General features: G+C 55.1%; 2 protein-coding genes and 1 long non-coding RNA gene across 5 annotated transcripts in view; 1 reads left to right on the forward strand and 2 right to left on the reverse strand.

The window, feature by feature from the left end:
• Positions 1–19,791, forward strand: part of ELP4 (elongator acetyltransferase complex subunit 4) — a 235,706-nt gene that overhangs the window by 149,000 nt on the left and 66,915 nt on the right. The gene's annotated exons all lie outside the window — the stretch shown is intronic.
• On the reverse strand, positions 1,118–14,780 carry PAX6 (paired box 6). Of its 3 annotated transcripts, none has more exons than XM_040560491.1 (10): positions 14,730–14,780; positions 12,019–12,149; positions 10,839–11,054; positions 10,251–10,416; positions 6,307–6,465; positions 5,358–5,440; positions 4,926–5,076; positions 4,703–4,800; positions 2,629–2,779; positions 1,118–1,881 (listed from the first exon to the last, which is right to left on the reverse strand). In XM_040560491.1, the coding sequence occupies exons 1-10, from the start codon at positions 14,737–14,739 to the stop codon at positions 1,796–1,798; spliced, it is 1,251 nt and encodes a 416-aa protein (XP_040416425.1). In that variant the 5' UTR covers positions 14,740–14,780; the 3' UTR covers positions 1,118–1,795. The 3 variants fall into 3 exon arrangements, with proteins under 3 accessions (XP_040416425.1, XP_040416424.1, XP_040416426.1); XM_040560490.1 differs by having other exon boundaries at positions 4,703–4,818; XM_040560492.1 differs by lacking the exons at positions 10,839–11,054; positions 12,019–12,149 and having other exon boundaries at positions 4,703–4,818; positions 14,730–14,771.
• On the reverse strand, positions 15,065–19,115 carry LOC121071781. Its single transcript, XR_005820768.1, has 3 exons — positions 18,931–19,115; positions 18,684–18,826; positions 15,065–15,183 (listed from the first exon to the last, which is right to left on the reverse strand). It is a non-coding gene; the product is annotated as an uncharacterized LOC121071781 (long non-coding RNA).

Here is a 19,791-nt window from a genome sequence, read left to right on the forward strand (position 1 = left end):
CTCCCCGTGCACTGGCTTTTCAGGCGCAAGATCCGTTTTTCACCACAGCGTGGTCAGTGCCAGCAGCACCACAATGAGCCCGGCTCAGGGTCCGGGAATGTTTGGCTTTCCTGCCAGTGACTAAAGGCCTCCAGCTTTCACTAGCCAGTCCCAGCTCGCATTGTTGCTGCCTGTTGATTTGTCTTCTCTCATTATTCCTTGACATGCAGCTCTCCACCCACGCCCACACTAACAACCCTCACACAAAGCGCATTGAGGTATTAACCAGGTTACAAGTTCAATGGAAAATTACACTAAGATTGTGCTGTGTGGTGATATAAAGGGATGGTATTCACTCTCCCAAAGAGCTTGTTAAAACACAGCTGTTTTTTTCTTAAACATCCTTACAAAAACCATTTTTAGAAGGTGGGAATGTATATTTGTGCACATACGTGTCCCTACGGACGTCACATATACAGCAGATAGGCGCACGCATATCGCTTCTCCGCCACAGCCTGGCACGGTTCAAACTCCCTGCTGGAAATCCTGCTCGTCTCCGGAGTTCATTTAGAGCATCCCCAGAAACCTGGGCTAAATAAACAGCCTCCTCCTGCTCCCTAACTGCAATTAGAGACATGAACCTATCTTCTTTTTGTTAGCCCAAATTACAGGCTGGTGAAAGTGCTGAAGGTCTATAAAGACGGCTCGTGAGAACCCTCCTTACTGCAAACAGAAAATAAACTCAAAATAAAACTCAGTAAGGGTAACCTAACACAGTAACAAAATTTGCAACACCACACTATAAGGTTAAAAAGAAAATAGTATAATAAAGGAAATACAAAGGCTTTGGCATGGTTTTTACAATCAACAATGGTTAATTCTGATATGTAGTTGTGAACAACTTCAAAACACTTAAGTTTAAAACTCTTGCAAGCACTTTTAATTGATTAGGAATGAATTCTAGATGCACAAAAATGATTGGACTGTGAACAGTAGTACAACTATATCTAAGAACAATTAACTTTTGCCGACCAAAAAGAAACGTATGATGCATGAAAATGTGTATAAAACATCTATAGAATATTCTTGTCAAATATAAATGAAATTAACTTTATTATAGAAATCATTCTGGGAGATTTCTAGGGAAGACAAATACTTACATTTCGACATAAAACAAATTGGATTATATCGAAGACACAATCTACCTCTTATCTATCAAACTCTTTTCTTCATCGAAGTTTTCTCTTAACCCTTGTTTGCACATAGCTTCATCCGTTAACAACCTTTGGAAATACCAACAGATATTTTTCTTACATAAATCTAGTGCGTATTGTTCCAGGTTTAATTATATGCAATGGAATGATACAAACTTGGAACATCAATCCATAATCTATGAACAGATTGGTAGAAGTATTCGATATATCTTGATAAAACTCTTAAATTCGTGGCAAAGCTTGTTGATCATGGCTTCTTTTTTTTTCCTTTTCTTTTTTTTTTCTTAAAACAACTTCATGACCAACACAGATCAAACATCCATCCAGTCTACATTGTTCTTTTTTTTTCATTATAACATACAAATGCCCATTTACAAATAATACACCAAAATGAATAAAAGTTTGGATACCAAAATGAAGATTTGTTCCAACCGATATAATGCCTTCAGCGTACAAAGGTCCATGTTAAAGTCTTTTCCATGTGTTACAGCATAGGGCACAGTTGCAGTACAGAAGTACTCTGAGAGCCATTCTTCCTTTAGAAAATACTGCTGAACATCCAACTGTTGTCCATATAGTCATTTACAGAATTAACACATGTTTTACTGTAATCTTGGCCAGTATTGAGACATATCAGGTTCGCTGCCAGGAACTTGAACTGGAACTGACACTCCAGGGGAAATGAGACCTGAAAATTGAGTGGGAAAATGGATATTTTAGTTTTTCTATACATAGCACAATTTTTGCTCTCCTATTTCAGATTTATGAGTATGAAACCTCGCCGTCTACCAACCTGCAGAATCAGGTTGGGGATGCCAGGGGGGGCTATTTTAAAAACCTATGCACGTCTGACTGAGTTGTTGTTATGAATAAACTGTCACGCGTTGGGATAAATGGCAGAGCCTCAGCTCATTTGTATCAGTTGGGAATTTGGCCCAAAATACACTGAGCATTTCCATTTTCTTAAATGTGCCTTGCTTGCTCCCGGTTATGCTGACGCTTACCCTTTATTACCCTATTGTGCCTTCTTAGCGCAGGTCATTATTTCTGCAGTTTACCTGCCTCTTAGATAATTTCAAACCCTTAGCAAAAAACAGCCTCTGACACAGGCATGGTAGAAACACGCTCAGTCCCGCAAACGCTTTCAAATGCATTTAACCTCACGGCATGCATGGCTGCGCTGATATTTCACGCTGCAGAAAATGCTGCTGTACAGCGCTAGGGTTCAGGCATGCCCTGAGGGCTGTGCAGGATTGGGTCCTCGACGAGGAGCTTTTCACCCTCCAGCTATTGGAACGGGAAGTCCATTAACCTGTCGTCTCTCCTCTACCCTTCCCTGGCAGCCTGGGCACCGGATTCCTGAGCTGCCGAACCCACGGCCAGGGCTTGCGAGACCCCCCCGGTGCAGGTGAGCCGGGGGCGCGGGGCCACTCACCTGTGGAAGTGGTGCCGGAGGTGCCCATCGGCTGGCTGTTCATGTGTGTCTGCATGTGCGGGGGGGTGTAGGTGTCATAGCTCCGGCCGTTCACCGATGGGCTGGTGGGCAGCATGCAAGAGTAGGAGGAGGTCTGGCTGGGTACTGGGGGCTGCGGCAGCAAAGGACAGAACAGCGTTAAACGTCCACCAAGGCACAAAGCCACGTTAAGCTCCTGGCCAGCGGGCAGCATGGGCAGGCATTTCCTCCACACAAGCCAGAATGAGCTGCGGGTTCTCAAACTTGGGTGCCCACACATAAAACCCTACTCGTAGACAAGCCCTTTCCCACAGCTCCTTGCTCTACAGAGATGATACGGATGGTCAGATGGGCTCAGAGGGCCAGTCGCTACATGTGGATGCTAAATACGGTGTTATGTATCTAAGCCAAGGGACTGGAGCCTTCTTTCTACTTGTGCAGAGGAAGGAGGGCCCGTGCTACTTGCAGTCCAAGACAGTGCGGGGCTAGCACCCTGCCTTGCCTTTACTGCTGCAGCTAAACACTATGGGTGGTAGAACTGAAACTCACTGCCAGTTGCACAAGGTCAGCCCTGCAGCTGTGAGCATGTTGCATACACGTGTGCATACAGGCACACACACAGACGTGTGCTGATCTGGACAATGAGCTGCCCGGTGCAAGCTGCACTCACCCCAGCCCCACGTGCATGCACCCTGTGCCCCAGGTGGCCCAGCATCCCCACTGACCCAAACTCCCAGCCCCAAAACACCCTGAGCCGGGGGCAGGACAGGCAGCGGGTGCCAGGGAGGAGGCAGGGCTGGGGCAGCCCCATCAGGGCACAGCAAACCCGGGCGATGTGGCACAAGAAGGGGACATGGAGCTGGGCAACTCCTGTTCCAGGAGCACGAGACCCGACATGCCTGCACACATTTCTTCCACCTGCACGGCCAGATGCGCCCCAGCTACGGAAATCCCGACGCTCTCACCAGCGAAATATGCGAACACGGGAGGGGGGGGAACTGCTCTAGCTGCACCCCTGCAGGGGGGGATGCTGGAGGTCCAACACCAAGCTCCCTGCCCTGACGTGGTCATCACGCGGCCACGGCCACGGGAGCTGCCGGGGGCGCAGGCACCGCAGTCGCTGCCCGGCCGCGTGCGGCGGGGGCTGCAGCTATGCGCAGAGCCCCCCCGGGTCAGCCCTTTGATCCTTTGTCATCCGCTCTCAGCCCGCCAGGAGCCACGCTGCCAGCCTCCAGTATCGCGAAATAACAACTTAACCGACATGATTTCTTTCCCTGAACTTGAGAGACTCTAACTTTATTTGGTTAATTTTGGTTCAGCAATTAGTAACATGGTAATTGCCGCAGCGAAGGAGTCAGGCTCTCTAATCGGCTCGCCTGTCTCCAGCAGTGGTCAATGCTGTGTGCTTCAGACAAAGCTGCAAAACTCCCGTAATTGGCCAGCACCTTCCTAGGCCAACCCCACCATTAAAAAAGGAGGAATTTTGCATCTGAAAGGTCTATAGAAACAGACCCCAAAGGAATAGATTTCTTCCTAACCCAGCTGGTGATCAGCTAATGCTTTCAGGCATGAGGATTGACAGCTCTTGCAATTCTGGCTTAGCTAGCATAACCACTGATGCTAATCACATCCTCCCCTCTCTCAGGTGTTCCTAATGCGCCGCCGCCGCAGCACCTAAGCAGGAGGACCGCGTCCCTCCAGCAGTGCACGCAGGTGGCGGTCCCAACACCGTGCCACTGCGCTCCATGGCTTAACTGCGGGGCGGGGTTTTTTGCCCCAAAAGGTTCTTTTTCACGCCAGATCTGTCGCCTCGCAATTCTGAGGACTTTTCTCTTTCGGGATCCTGCAGAGAGGCTCATCCGAGCACCAGCACTCACAGTGCCCTCTCCCTTGTGCCTTCTCCAAAAGAGGGCATCCGTTCTTGGTGCCGGTTTCCCCGCAGTGCGTTTCGGGCTCATAACCCCCGCAAAACACCACGGAGGAGGAACCCCCACATTCCCGCCTGCCCCAGCAGGCAGGAGCCCCCCAAGCGCGGGCACAGCCGTGCCGAACTCACTTGCATAGGCAGGTTGTTGGCCATGGTGAAGCTGGGCATGGGCGGCAGCGCGCTGTACGTGTTTGTGAGCGCCGTGTCCGTCCTGCCCAACATGGAACCTGATGTGAAAGAGGAAACTATAATAGAATAGACAGATAGACGAAGACATTAGTTCAAGCACATTACGCACGGCGACACAGTCCCAGAGTCTGACTGTCCCAAGAGGGTGGATTCGCTGCATTACCGGGGGTGGTTGGCTGCGGGATCGGCTGGTAAACGCTTGTGCTGAAACTACTACTGATGGGAATGTGGCTGGGAGTGTTGCTGGCTTGTCTTCGCTGGTTCCTCAGCTTCTCTTCCCTTCTCCATTTGGCCCTTCTGTTAGAAAACCACACCTGGAAGCACAGCATTTTGGAGGCATGAGTGAGCCGACAAGGTGAGGGGCTTGTGGGCTCCTCCAGGTACCCCAAGGCAGCGCTGGTACAAGGCTGCCTCGCCCTGTCACGAAGCAGCATCCTAAAGCAAACCCCATCTGCTGTTATTTTCCTGAAGGAGGAGATGGCCAAATACCCGACTGTAAACAGTGGCAGCACCGTGCTTTGAGCAGCCAGTCATAAGAAATCGGAATGGTAATAACAAGAACAATAATAGCAATAATTACACAGCAACTCTGTACCTGTATTCTTGCTTCAGGCAGGTCTATTTTAGCAGCTAGTCTCTCTCTTGCAAACACATCGGGGTAGTGGGTCCTCTCAAATTCTGCAGAGGAAAATATTGTTGCATGAGTCGTAAAGATTTAACGCAGCTGCTGGTCGAATCACAACTGTTCTGGCACTGCTGGTGCTCTCGGAGCCTGTAAGAAATGCCACTGCAAGAGCGAAGCTGAGCCTCCCGCCTGCGTGCGTGTGCTGGGCAGGACACCTTGCCTACTGGGGGACGGGCAGGGCTGGGCATGATGCTGGCCTCTCCCAAGAAGTGCCGAGCAGGGTATGGGGCTTCTGCCCCTGCTGAGGGGTTCCCCGGGGCAGCTCTGACCCCATCACCAAGAAGCAAAGTGGCACATGGCTAAATAACAGCAGAAAATCAGAACAGCGAGCCGCACTGGGTCGCAGGAGGGTGCACCCAGGCAGGGTCAGGGAAAAGGGCACCCGCTGCCAGCCCCGGGCAGCAGCAGTGCCGGGGACAGACAGAGGAGGGGCTGGCACCGAGCACCGCTGCCAGCACCGGCTGCCTGGCCCTCGCCCTGCCGGAGCCATGGGCACCGTCGGCGGGAGGAGGTTTGTCCCCACACCTGGGCAGGGACAAGAGAGCAGCCTGGGACGCAACACTGGTGCTGCGGTGGGAGCTGTGCCCCACACGCTTCCCTTTGAAAACCTTTCTACAGCTTCTCCTCGCATACCACAGCCATTGAAGGACGTCTGGAGCGTGATGAATAAAATAGTACGGAGGGAGCCACGGATTTAAGATATAAACATGTATCTTAACACCCTATCGTGTAATATCTTCATATCTTATCGCATATCCGTATAAGGCACGTGAATGCCACGCTTCTGTTTAGCTCTTACTGTAGCCAGGGCGCATTTTGCTTTTCTCTCCTGCTTCAGTCACAGGCAAACGTCACCCACCTTTCTCAAGGGCTTCGATTTGCTCTTGGGTAAAGGATGTCCTATTTCTCTGTAGCTTTCTTTTCAGCTGAAGTCTCATCTGGGCCTCATCTGAATCTTCCCCATTGGAGCTGATGGAGTTTGTGTTCTCCCCTCCTCCCTCCTGCTGCGGACAGCCGTCTGTGGAAAGGAGAGGAGGAAACTGAAATGCCCGTACCCCTGTTTTAAGGTTCCTATCGGAGAAATAATGCAAGTGGGGACAAGTTCGGGCACGTTTGCCGACACCCTTTCTTAAAACCATCTCGGGTATCAAAGTGATACCGCACTAACGACACGGGTAACACGGGAACGTTTCATTTTCCAGTGCTATTGTAAACATTAGAGATGAAGAATTGCAATCGCCTGGTCTAAACTTCGTTTCATTTTTCCTCTGGAATAAAACCTGTGTAAAAATCCCTTCCCCTGAAAGTGATTCTTTATCCAAATCACTGCTGAAGTGCTGTGACAGTCTCCTCTGCCTGCTGAATTTATTTACCTATTGCTGTATTTAAAATAGTGATGTTCAGTATTTCAGATTATCTATAATCAGTAATTCCTATCTAATCAATTAGATGTTGATAGGTTTGCAGAAAATGCTATTAAGAAACCAAACCAAGCTTGTAATCTTTTTTAAAAAATATTTATCCAGTTTTTATTTGAATTCTGCACAGTCAATTTCATTTTAAAGGTTGTGAATTTAGAAGTGCCTGCATTGTTCTGCAGTTTTATTCAACTATTGTATGAGTGTGCATTGCCTTGACACCTATTACTGAGCACAGCTGTAATTATATCATCACCAAGAACAGGCTATAATTGCTGAAAATGGAATTTTATATTTAGATAAAAGGACTGTCCATTCTTTGTAATGTGTTGCACCAGAGAAAAGTAAGATTTCTTTTAAAATTTTAACATGTAATTTTAAAAGAAATAGTAGCGAGTTCGCTAACTGGCTGAACGTGCTCCTCTGCAGCTGAGCGCTTGGCAGGGCGCTCGGCGGCGCGCCTCTACCGAGGGCATCTCCGCCGCTTCCCTGCGCCGGCTGCCGCGGGGCGCGCAGGGCTTGCGCGCATCCTGCGCGGGGTGGCCGCGCAGCGCGCCCCGGGGCCCCGCGGGCCGCTCGCCGGGGAGCGGCAAAGTCGCCGTCCCTGAAGGAGCTCCCCCGCTCCTTTCACGGCGTATTTTCCAAGCCGTTTTGATGTGGCATAAAAGGGGAGACGGAGCGAGGGGCGCATGGGCTACTTATGCTAATTCCCTTGAAAAGTTACGCCAAAAATAAATAGCAACACTCCCGCTACATCCTTTAAATATTGTGGGAAATCAACTTTAAAGTAATATCATTTATAATCGGCTAACAATGGCCCCGGCCTTCAAAGCTCGGGGGGAATTGTGACAGGATCTGGTGGGACCCTTTCAACCACTTTGAAATGTTTTAAAACCCGAACTTTCTCCCCCATTTAAACACAGGGATTCAGCGGCAGTGGTCACCATATGGGCGGCCGCAGCCCCATTGAGGCGGCCGGCGGCGGGTGAATAGCCGGGGGCTGCCTTTCAGGGGCACACAAAGCCGCCGGGCCCGGGGAGCGCCGTCGCGGCGGGGCAGCCGCCCTGCCAAGCGCTGGTGGCAGCGCCGGGGGCCGCGGCCGCCCGGGGCGGGGGCCGCCGCGTAACCTCCGCCACCGGCCTCATCCATCACTGTCCGCGCCGGGCCGCGGGGCGCTGCGCCGGGGGCGCCGGGGGCGCCGGGGGCGCAGGGGACGGCCGCTGCCCCCCGCGCCGTCGGGGCTCGCCCCGAGCCCGGCCGCCCCGAGCCCCCTTTCCTGGGGACTTGGGCAGCCCCCTCCCGCTGCGCTTCCCACCGCCCCGAACGGGCGCTAAGAGTTTCACCTGGACGCGAAGTCGCTTACGGGGCCTTAAAAACCTGCGCCGGACTATTGAGATGTCTCCTTAGAAGCCCCTCTTCTTTTTTTCTTTCTTTTTTTTTTTCCTTTTTCCTTTTTTTTTTGGGGGGGGGGGGAGTTTTTTTTAAGAAGCCCCTAAAAGGAGCGATCTCAATAGGGCTGTTCCACCTTCCAGACCTAATCCGTAAGAAAGCGAGTGAATGTCCATCCCTATTATCCTATAGCCAGACCATCTGACGCTGGGTATAGGATTTGTTTCCTGGAAGAAAAAAAAAAAAAAAAAAAAAAAGACGCTGGGAAATAAAATCATTCCTTAGTTTCTTAGTGTCTTAATCAGTGAGGCGGAAAACAAGCAAAAAAAGATAGCAAACCAATTGCGGCACCTCTCAGCTATAGAGCTGGGATCAAAACATTGTAGCATCTGTTGAAAGAGAAAGTGTCTAAATCCTATAGAAGGCTTTAGTCTTATAAGAGAGGGAGGAAAGAAAAAAAAGATAAGAAACAGTGTCTCAGTGATCCCTAAAACCACTAAATCACTGGAGAATTTCTCCTGGATAGAGATGTCTCTTTTTGTTCTGTCAGCCCTCATGTATCCATTATTTTATTCACTGCTGCATGGCGTTTATCAGATTGAGACCATATTTGTACCCCTCTGAGACCTAACCTCGCCTTATGCTTTTTGAGTAATGGACTCTTAAAATCCAGCAACATACCCCTGCGAGGGAAAAGCATTAGAGGGAGCATGAATATTCCAGAGGAAACCCATTTTATTAATTTTAATTTGGCGGGCCGGGCGGCTTAAGTGCCTGCCCGCCCCCCCCTCGCCAGCCCCGGCTGCGCCCCGCCGCCCGATTTTGGGGGCGGTCGGGGGGGTCAGGGGGGTCCCGGACCCCCTCCCCGGGACCGCGCTGCCCCGCGGAGACCGCGCGCGGCTCCGCACCCGCCGAGGGAAGGGCGGCAGAGGGAAAGGTGGGCGGCCGGACGGGCTCCGGGGCTCGGCGCGGGGGGGCCCGGCCGGGCCAGGTGGGGCCGAGGGAGCGGGGCCGGGCGAGGCGGCTGCCGGCCGGGGCTGGCCCGGCTCCGCGGGGGGACCCCGGGCCGAAACGGGGGAAAAAATAATAATAATAATAATTAAAAAAAAAAAAAAAAAAAGTGGGGGCGGGGGGGACAGGGGGCTCCGCTCTATCTTTCTAGTGTCCTTCATAGATTGTTTTCTTCTCTTAAAACTGACATGTCTAATTGGCAAGCGGTGCCATATCGTGTCCAGAGGTCTCCTGTGGAACATTTCTACAGCTGTCTCCTTCAACTAGACGCTTATTCATGTCGCCTTAATGAGAAACAAAACGATCTCTAATGAGCAATTACATAGCGACAGAATTGTTCCCATAACAAATTCTTGCGTGTGACAGAAACATCCTTTGTACCAGATATTCCGCACACTGTTACTGATTTTTTTTTTCCTTGCGGGGTGAAAACAAAAAGCAGGTTGTTGTATATAGACACCTCTTCTAAAGGAATGACCACAGCCGGGCAGAGCCGAGCCTCAACAGAGCCCGTATTCAAAAAGAAGCCATTAACCATCTTAAGTATGTAACGTAACATCCCATTATCCTTCATATTATCCCCTTGTCATTCCTACAACAAATACCTATTAATCTTCAGGATAAACAGTTTCCTATATTTACCAAGTTGTTCCGGGCCCATTGAGGAGGAACCACAATCAGCCCGACGGAGACAGCTACCGCTCTGCCGGCCCGCCAGGCTCCGGTGCCGGCCGGCGAGCATGGAGCCGGCTTGGGCGGCACCTCCTGCTCACGGGTCCCCACGGGTCCCCACGGTCCCCACGGTCCCCACGGGTCCCCACGGCCTCCCGGGGAGGCGGCGGAGGGAGGCAAGCGCCGGGTGCCCCCGGCAGAGGGCTGCCTGTGGACCGCAGCGGGCGGCCGGGGGACCGGGAGGGGAGCCCGGGAGGGGAGCCGAGGCCGAGCCGAGCCGAGTCGAGCCGCGCCAGGCCGGGCGGTGCCTTACCTTGGGCGGGCTGCCCGGGTACCGAGGTGCCGGGGTACCAGCCGGGCCGGGTGCCCCAGGTCCCCGTCTGCCCGTTCAGCATCCTTAGCTTGTCGTACATCCCGTCGGCACCCATCTGTTGCTTTTCGCTAGCCAGGTTGCGTAGGACTCTGTTTATCGACGACACCTGCAAGGCAGAGGACAGAAAGGCAATGGTAGGGCGGTAGCGCGCTCCCCCCGAGCCACCCGCGCAGCCCCCGCGCCCCTCCGCGCCGCGGCCGCCGGAGCTGCGGACAGACGGACGGACCGAGCGAAAAAGCCCCGGCCCCAGCCCTGCAGAAGCAGAGTGATGGCTTCCACTGATGCTCGCAGTCCTGAGGCGCCAGGCGCAGGGGTGACCGCGGTTTTTTTTTTTGTTGTTTTTTTTTTTTTTCCCTCCTTAAAGGCATTTGTCAGATTCTGTATGAAAAAATGCGTCTGACCCTGCCACATGCAAATGATGTGAACCTGCTATCCTCTCAGCTGATATAAAAACAAAGGAAGCAGAGGCTCGCTACAGCTACCCAGCATTGTACACGGCACACAGGAAGGTTTTTTTCATGAACTTACACTGGGTATATTATCGTTGGTACAGACCCCCTCTGATAGTAATCTGTCTCGAATCTCCCACGCAAAGATGGAGGGGCACTCTCGTTTATACTGCGCTATTTTGCTTACAACTTCTGGAGTCGCTACTCTCGGTTTACTACCTCCGATTGCCCTGGGTCTGATGGAGCCAGTTTCGTAATACCTGCCCAAAATTTTACTCACACATCCATTCGACACCTGGATAGGGAAGCGGACAGAAAATCACATTATTAATAATTTCAAGACAAAAATAAAATTGTTTAAGTATGCATTAAACAATGACAAGCTTACGTTTTGATTGTCCAGCACTTGGACTTTTGCATCTGCATGGGTCTATAACACAAAAATATACCTTAAATGGTATGAGAACTTACTTAGAGAGTCTTTTTTTTTTTCTTAAAAAAATTACATTTGTGGCCCTACCCTCTACAAAAGTGCTACTTTAAAAACATTTGGAAGAAAAAAAAAATCTGGTCAAAACGTAATTCCTTTAGTACTAATCTTAAAATATGCCTTAAATCCGAACAATAGCTATGCCAGACTAGTCTCCATCGTCCTCAGACAGAGTACTTGCGGGGGACGGGGTGAGTGAGGGGTTATCGAGACCTATATTTACAATGTACCCCTGAGCTGCGCCAGATCGCGTTAGTGTCTGTAAAGACAGATTCTGGGCTAAAACAGGGTGGCTTCGAGGGTTGTTTTTTGATGGTGGTTTTTTTTAAAAAAAAAAAAAAAGAAAAGAAAAGAAAAGAAAAAAAAAAAAGTAAAAATAAGAAATCAGTAAGCCACGCCAAATGCACACAGATCTTACAAAATCATAAGTAAACATAGGGGTAATATAGGGGGAAGGGGGAGGAGAGGAACCGAAATCCTGCCGAGCCGTACAATTCGGTTGCTTACAGCGAGCTAACTGTAACGGGAGTGCGGGTCATCACCAGGCGGGAAAAAATAAATAAAAAGGTTTTAAGAGGTATTTCAAAAGGCATACAGAGATACAGATATGCACGGCGAGGTCTAGCCGCAGCGGCAGCGGAGGTGAGCAGCTGGACGCTTTATTAGGCTGGAACGTGGGTGGGTGTGGGGGCCGGCGGGGAGCGCGGCCAGCGGCGGCCGGGCGCTGCCGAGGGGGCAGCGGGAGGAGCGGGGGCGCCGCCGCCTTCACCTGCAGGATTCGGGAGATGTCGCAGGGCCGCGCGCCGCTGTGCGCGAGTTCCACGATCTTCTGCCGCGTGGAGTCGGGCAGCGGCCTCCCGTTGACGAACACCCCGCCGAGCTGGTTCACGCCGCTGTGACCTGCGGGAAGCACAGCGCCCACCATAGCACCCTCCGCTCCCGACGCCCCCGGGGAGCGCGCCCGCTCCGCACCGCTCCGCACCGCTCCGCGCCCCCGCTCCGCCCGCCCGGCGCCGTCCTCGCCCGCCGCCGCCCGACAGCCGCGCTCCCCAAGCCTGCGCTCCCCGTCGGCAAAACCGGCGGCCGCGGAGAACCCCCCCGAAGCCCGGACAAAAGCCCGGGACGTGCTGCGGTGGAGCGGGTTGGGTCGGTTCGCTGGCTCGCTTGGTTTTGGTTTTCCCACCCCCCGCCAGGAAAAAAAAAAAAAAAAAGAAAGAAAAAAAAAGCCTCTCTGCATCCGCACAAACGCAGCTCGCCTCGCCAAAAGCAAACGAAGAGCTGCCTCGAAAATGCCCAACCTGAAGCTCCAGGCTTTGGAGGAAGTCTCCCTGGAGAAGCTCTGCGCTACGCTCGCTCCGCTCTCCTCTCTTTGGAGCCTCCTGATAAATTGACTCCAAGAGCCCAGGCTTCTTAGCAATAAATAAGCTCCAAATATAGAAGAGGGGGAAAATATGATGAGCCTCTCTGACATTTGTCTTTAAAATAAAACTAGCTGCACGTCAAGTTTGAGCTTAATTTCTGGAAATAGGCGGAAGTCGCCCCGGATCATGCATGGAAGGCTAATTGAAAAGATCAGTTGGAGCACTTGTGGCAGGCGTGTCACTTTATGACAGTACTCTGCTTTTGAAAATTGCATCGTCACGACAAATAGTAGCATGATAAAACGACCCTTTCTGTCCGCATTTGGATATCACTCAGACTAGATTGAACTCTACTCGCTTTCCCTCCGAGGGAGGCTGCGGTTTAAGGTAGCCAGGGGCTCTGCGCGGACACGACCGAGGGGGCGCGCTCCCCGCGCAATGGATTCGAAGTGACACCCGGCCTGGGTCATTTACCGTCCGGCCGCCCCGGCCCGGCAGCACGGGCGGCGGCTTCGCATCCCTTGGCGGCCGCGGGGAGAGAGGCGCGCCTCCTCCTCCTCCTCCTCCTCCTCCTCCTCCTCCTCCTCCTCCTCTCCTCCTCCTCCTCCTGCCTCCCCGCCCGCGCCCGGCGGTGCCGCCGTGCGCCCCGTCGGACGGGCCGGGCCGGGCCCGCGGGGGGCGGCGGCCCGGGGGCGGGGAGGGCCGGGGCCCGGGGGCTCGGCGGCTCCCCCCGGCCGCCTCCCGGGCGGGGAGAAGGCGCGCAGGGCCGGGCGGCACAGCAGCGCCGTGGCCGGTTTGCAGGGGGACGCTCGCCACCGTAAAAAATGGCAGCGGAGAAAGCGAAATCAAAGTTTCGCTTAAAAGGTTAAGCCTTAATCATTATATAATTTCCCTGGAGAGCGGTGTAGATCTCGCCCAGTGGCAATGATTATGCGCCTTGTATTCTATTGCTAGTCATCTAATAGGAAAACATATGGTGTCAATTTGGATGCTCTGCACCATATACACCCAGGAGTTATTAACACAAAGCCTGAAGAGCCCGCCGCGACCTTTAAACAAAATAAAGGCTTCACCCGAATGATATCTTTTCTGCGTTTTGCAGTGGCGATCCCGCACGGCCGAGTGAAGGCATCCCCATTACCATACACCCCCGGCACGCCGCGGCCAAGGGCAGCCGCCGCCGCCCGCAGGTGCCGCCGCCCGGCCCGGCGGGGCCGAGCCGCTCTCGGGGCGCACGCAGCCCCGCGGACACGCGCGGACGGCGCCGCGGCCACCCCGCTGGGGGCTCCCCCGAGCCCCCGAGAGGCCTCCTGGCGGAGGACGGCTCGCCACCGGCCCGGCAGGGGACGAAGGGGGCCGGCAGAGCGCCGGAGGAAGGTCCCGCACAGCTCCGCGGCCCGCAGCCGCAGCGGCTCGGGGCTGAGCGGCCCGCGCAAGGCCCGCGCAAGGCCCGCACAGGGCAGCCTGCGCTCCTCCCGCCGCCACGCGCGCAAGAAACGCGCATCTCACGCACCGGAGCGCGCCGGGATGCGCCACCCCGCAAGATCGCCTCGGCGGGGTCACGCATCCCCGCCGCGCTGCCCCGGTGGCGCCTCGGCCGCCCGCTCTCGCACCCCGCCGGCTTCCCCGAAGCCCCGTCGGCCGGAGCGGGGCGCGGGGCCGTTCCTCGGAGCAGGGGCAGCGCTCTGGCGCGTTGTCTGAGCGCTCTCCGCTCCGAGAAACCCCCTCCGCCACCGCCGCTGCGCGCAGGCCCGTCGCCGAGGTCTCCGGCCCCGGCAGCGACAACAAAAGGGCACGGCGAACCAACACGGACCCGCGAAGGGCACCGGCGCATCCGGGAGGCGGCGGGGCGTCGCACCTAGCACGGGGGGCTCCCGGTGCGGGGCAGGTGGGGAACCGGCCCGGGCCCCGACCCAGGCCAACCCCGCGGCCCTGGAGCCGCCACCGCCCTCCCGGCCCGGCCCCCGCGCCCCGACGGGGCGGGCGGCGCGGAGCCACCGAGCCCCAGCGGCGGAGCCCCCGCTCCCCAGCGGCGGGGCCACCTCCCCTGCCCGCTGCTGCGCGCCCGCGGCCGCCCCGCCTGCCCTCCGCGGCCGCGAAGGGGCGCGGAGTCACTTACTGTTCTGCATGGTGGGCTGAGAGAGCAGTATCCCACGGGGCTCGCCTATAGCAGTCTATCAGCAATAAAATAGGCGTTAATCAGGGGGAGGCAGTACACAGGGTTAAGCTAACATCTCCCGGGCGTACTTTGTTATCCTTAGACGCCTTCCCCAATTAGTTTAAGGTTTCGGGGGCTTTTCTGCCTCGAGGCAAAACTACACGCGTATATCCCTACACACGCAAAAATTTAAGAAAAGCAAAGCGCCGAGTGGTTTCTGGCTTTAATTGCATGCAGGTGGCGTATTGCCTCGTCGGTAATGCCCTTCGCTGAGGTGGTGCATTAACTGGAGCAACAGCAAGCACAAAGAGAGTCCGAAGTCAGGTTTTTAAACTTGCCTGAGAGCGGGGTGGACTGTCCTCTCATACAATTTAGGGACTCACACATCTGCGTGTCACTAGTTAAAGTCTTCCCTCTAGGACAAAGCAAAAGAAGTACATTAAAAGTGCGGAGCGACGCGGGGAAGGTGCGCCGCGACACTGCGCGCCCCGCCGCGGGACGGGACGGGACGGGGACGGGACGCGGCCGGCCCCGCCGCTGCCGCAGCCCGGGAGGAGAGCAGAGCAGAGGAGAGGAGAGAAAAGGAGAGCAGAGCAGAGCAGAGGGGCGCAGCGCAGCGGAGCGCAGCAGGGCGGGCGCTGCGCGGGCCCTGCGCGCACTTGCCGCTCCGCCGGCTGCCCTGCGCGCTGGCAGCGGGGCTCCATTTTTTACCTCCGGGCATTTCTTCGATTTATTTATTTGTCTCTCCCCGCGGCACTAGCAACTTTCTCTCCCCCAAACTCCACGTCTCGTGATTAACTTCTTTTTTGGTCTTTAGATCTTCCCCTTTTTCACTGTACTGTGACACACGCTGTCTACCTCGCCTCACTGCTTTAAAAAGTAAGAACAGGAGGGGGTGAGAACTGTTAAACAAAGCCTACAGAAAGCGAACAATGGCCTCCATTCTGCTCCTCTACCCAAACCCCGAGTGCAGAAACCCAGGCTCCTTAACCGGCCGCGCAGCTTCCCAACTAAACGGACCAACAACCCTCCAACTTACAAAGAGCAGAGAAACAAGCCCCTTCTCCCTTCATTAGTGCCTGCCTTGACCCAGCGCCTGGATAGTCCCAATCGCCCTTTTTTTTTTTTTTTTTTTCTCTTCCCCTCTCCCCCCCTCCTTCCCTTACTCCCTCTCTCCTCCTCTCACCACCTTCCCTCCCTCTCCCCCCCACCCCGGGCCACTTATTTATTTATTTATGCGTCCCCATGTATTTATTTGAAATCGTCGCGGGTGAAAATGGAAAAGTAATTTCTCGTTATAAATATCTGGCGGTAATTGTGTTACTGGTGCGAGTTGTTAGGGGTTGTAAAAAGATACAACAGCTCAGTGGGGTGCTCAATTGGGGAGGGACAATTACAATAAAGAGCCCATTCAAGGGGGTTGCTAAAAAAAAAGGAGGTAAAATAATGAAATAGTCGCAGCCTTCATTTTCTCTCCCCTTTTTTTAGCCTAAAAATACTCATTCTCTTTCTTTTGCGCCTATAATGAATATTAATTTTACTCTTCCTGCATATGATGGAGAATTCAAAGAGGCACGTTTCCCCATTCAGGACTAGCCACGGTATAATTTATTAAGTAGCTTTTAGTAATCTTAAATCCATAAAAATAAACATCAAACAAGTACTTTCTCGCAGCATGAAGACTTTAGCTGGTAAATATTTACTGCTCTTTGGAGAACTACCTGATTAGCAGCAGAGCAAGCTACACTGTACTTCAATGGAGACGTGGCAGTATCTCCTCTGGCTGAACCGAACGTGAAGCCATCCCTTTAATACACCGAACACGTCTGCATAGACACACACTGAACAGCAACCCCACTTCTTCGGGCAGAATTTCCTCGCGTATTTAACGCACAACTCATAACCGTGGGGCCCGCGGGGCCGGGGAAGGCAGGCAGAAAGCCGCTGCTGCGCTCCCAGCCAAAGCCCTGCCAGCACCTACCTCGGCAATGGCAACGGGGGGATTTAGGAGAAGGGGCAAAAAGCACGCCACAACACAAACCAACCCCCCAAAAGCGGCCGAAAACGTTTCACAGTGCAGGCCGAGCGTAGCCGAGTACTTCAGCAAGGTAAGAGGAGGTGCGGGGCAGGACGTTGTGCTCCCAAACTCTCCCCCGGCTCGAGCAAGCGAGCCGCCGAGCAGGCGCAGCGCCAGCGCCGGGCACCCGCAGCCGGAGGCGGCGCGGGGCCGAGAGCCGTGCCCGGCCGGGGGGCAGCGCGGTGCGGAGCGGTGCGGGGCGGTGCGGAGCGGGGCGGGAGGGCAGCGGGGCGCGGCAGCGCCTGAGATGCAGCGTGCCGTGTCCGAGGCAGAAAGCTCCACCATTAGGCCAGGCCTAATCCGCCGCTCGTTTTGTAATCTGAAAATCTGGATATAATCTGATCTAGGGTTTTTTTCTTTCCCTCTCTGCCTCTCCCGGTGAAAACACGCACAATTGGACGTTCAGGTGGCAAAGTTTCCTGTTCTCGGGGCAAATGAGAAAAAGATAAAAACGAATCGGTTTGCGATCAGGCGTTGGTAGAGGTCACCAGCTATAAACATTTATTGTCAAGGGCCACTTTTATTATTTTATGTCCCTAAGACGGAGAAAATGCCATCACTTTTCGTCTCTAGGATGGTGTGGTCGTTTTCCAAAACAGCATCTGCCAGGTGCATTTAATCGTTCGGGAAACTTTGTTTTTAAACTTTCCAGAAATTATTCCTGCCCCGCGTCTCGATTTACCAGTTCCGTGCGAGGCGTCACAAGGTTAAATTCAAATCCAGATTTTCCAATTGCACTTGCGAGGGGAAAAGTACCAAGTTTACGGTTGCGCGTCAGGGGAGCGAAGCTGTTTTTTGCACGGCGAGGAGTTTGCAACTTCTTGGAGGAGAAAAAAAAAAAAAAAAAAAAAAAAAAAAAAAGGACCTTGCTATAGCGGAGGCTCTCAGGCCCGTGGGTACCCCGGGGGGGTTACGGGGCTGTGGCAGGAATGAACGAGACCTCTTTTTTTGAAAAAAAGGACGGATGGATGGATCCGAGCCGCAGCGCTTCCCAAAGGCCCCCAGAGCCCGGCCGCGGCCGGGAGCCGCCGCGGAGGACGGGGCTGCGTGGGGCGCTCGGGCGGTCCCGCCTTGGGGCCGGGGCAGCCGCCGGCCCCGGGGCCGAGCCGGGGAGATGCGGGGCGGCTGATGGGAGCTGACAGCCCCTCGGCTCCACTCAGCGCCCCGCGCAGCGCGCCTGCGAGCTCACTTGGCCTAGGAGGTGACTTTCCCCGCGCACCTCCCCGGCCGTCCTTCGCCTCCTCCTCTCCCTCCTCGCCGCTTCGCCCCGTCCTCCCGGCGGCCGGCTCCCCTTCCCCGGCCGAGCCCCGCAGCGCAAAGCGGCCGCCGGGGCCGCCCCCGGGCACCCGGAGCCGCCGCTCCGCTCCCGTCCTCGCCTCCCTCCCTCCTTCCGCGCGCGGGGGCGGCACAGGGCCCCGCGGCACGGCACGGCACGGCACGGCACGGCCCGGCCCGGCACGGCCCGGTACGGCCCGGCCCGGCCCCGCCGCCCCTCCCGTGCCTGCGAGCGGGGGTGCCGGCAGCAGCGGCGCGCAGACACACACACACCGGCGCCTGTGGTCTCCCTGCCCGGCAAGTGCTACGTGGGAACTGCTGCTGCTGCTGGGCTGCTGCGAGGGTTGGCACCGGTTTCCCGGTCAGATGCTTTAGCTTTTCCAGAGGACACGGGCTCGTGTGAAAGCAGAAAGTTTGTGAGCTCCTGGGCTGGAAAGTTCCCTGGGAAGCTCTCCGGAATGCAAATGGGAATAGGAGAGAGAGAGCGCAGGAGAGAGCGAGAGCCCTGCCTAAATATTAAAATGCGAGAAGGAGAAGCCGGGAGAAGAAATGAGCGGACTCACCTTTATGAGGCATCCTGTCTTGTTGTCAAAGCTCCTGTCAATAGTTTAAGAGCGCACTGATTGGAAATGATGGCGCTTTAAAAAGAGTTGCCAGCAAAATAGTTTTTCTCCAGTGAAGCTGCTGGTTGTGTGATCTTGGATTCCTGGGAAGGAGACAGAGATTGACAATAAAATGGGCTGTCAGTGACTGGAGAGCGAGAGATAAAAGAGTGTGTGAGTGAAGTGGGGAGAGAGAGACAGAGCACACCTATGCTGATTGGTGATGGTTCAAGTGTATTAATGTATGTGTGCCTTGCTCTCTGCCTCGCCTCCACTGCTCTTCACTGGCCCATTAGCAAAGCCTGACCTCTGTCATCATCTTCCAGCAAAACACTTCCTCCCTGCGCCTTAACCAGAGCGGGAAATGAGGCTGAGCCGGGGCTCGCTTTTCAAACCCACTAATCACTCCGCACATGCAAATGCTCCGCTCGCTCCCACACAAAATATTGCTTTATGCAAAGCGACGCCATCGCCTCCCCGCCGCCCATTGGCCGCCCCGCGCCCGGCACGGCTCAATTGGCCCAGCCGTTTGAATAGCAGGGCCGTGGGCCCGGCTCCCGGCCCCGGCACCGGCCCCGGCTCCGCACCCGGCTCCGCACCCGCCGCCCGCCCGGGCTCCGCCGCCGCCGCCCGGCCCCGCCACCGCCGCCCGGCCCGGCCCGGCCCGGCCCAGCCCGGCCCGCCCGGCCCGGCCCAGCGCCCCGGGCCGCCCCCGGCAGCTCGGAGCCGGGCCCCGGCCCCAAAAAATGCGGGGAGCGGCGAAGGGGAGCGGCGCGTTTCCAGGTCGGGCTGGGGGAGGGGGCCGGGGGGCCGGCGGGAGGGGGTCGGAGCGGGGGGGGAAAGGTCAATTTGCATTTAAACAGTTAGCCGCCGTCCGACAATGGCGATAAGGGGAAAATAACATTCAAATGGTAAAGACATAAATATTTGGGAGACAGGCGCTTTGTAGGGCGGGCGCCGCCCGGAGCCAGCGGCCGCCCGCAGCCCCCCCAGCCCCGGCCGGCGGAGAGCAGAGCAAACAGGCGGCGGAATTGTGTGCTGAGGGCTCTTGTGAAGGGCCTCAAGAGTC

Source organism: Cygnus olor, chromosome 5 (assembly GCF_009769625.2).
Source record: "Cygnus olor isolate bCygOlo1 chromosome 5, bCygOlo1.pri.v2, whole genome shotgun sequence".
NCBI lineage: Eukaryota > Metazoa > Chordata > Aves > Anseriformes > Anatidae > Cygnus > Cygnus olor.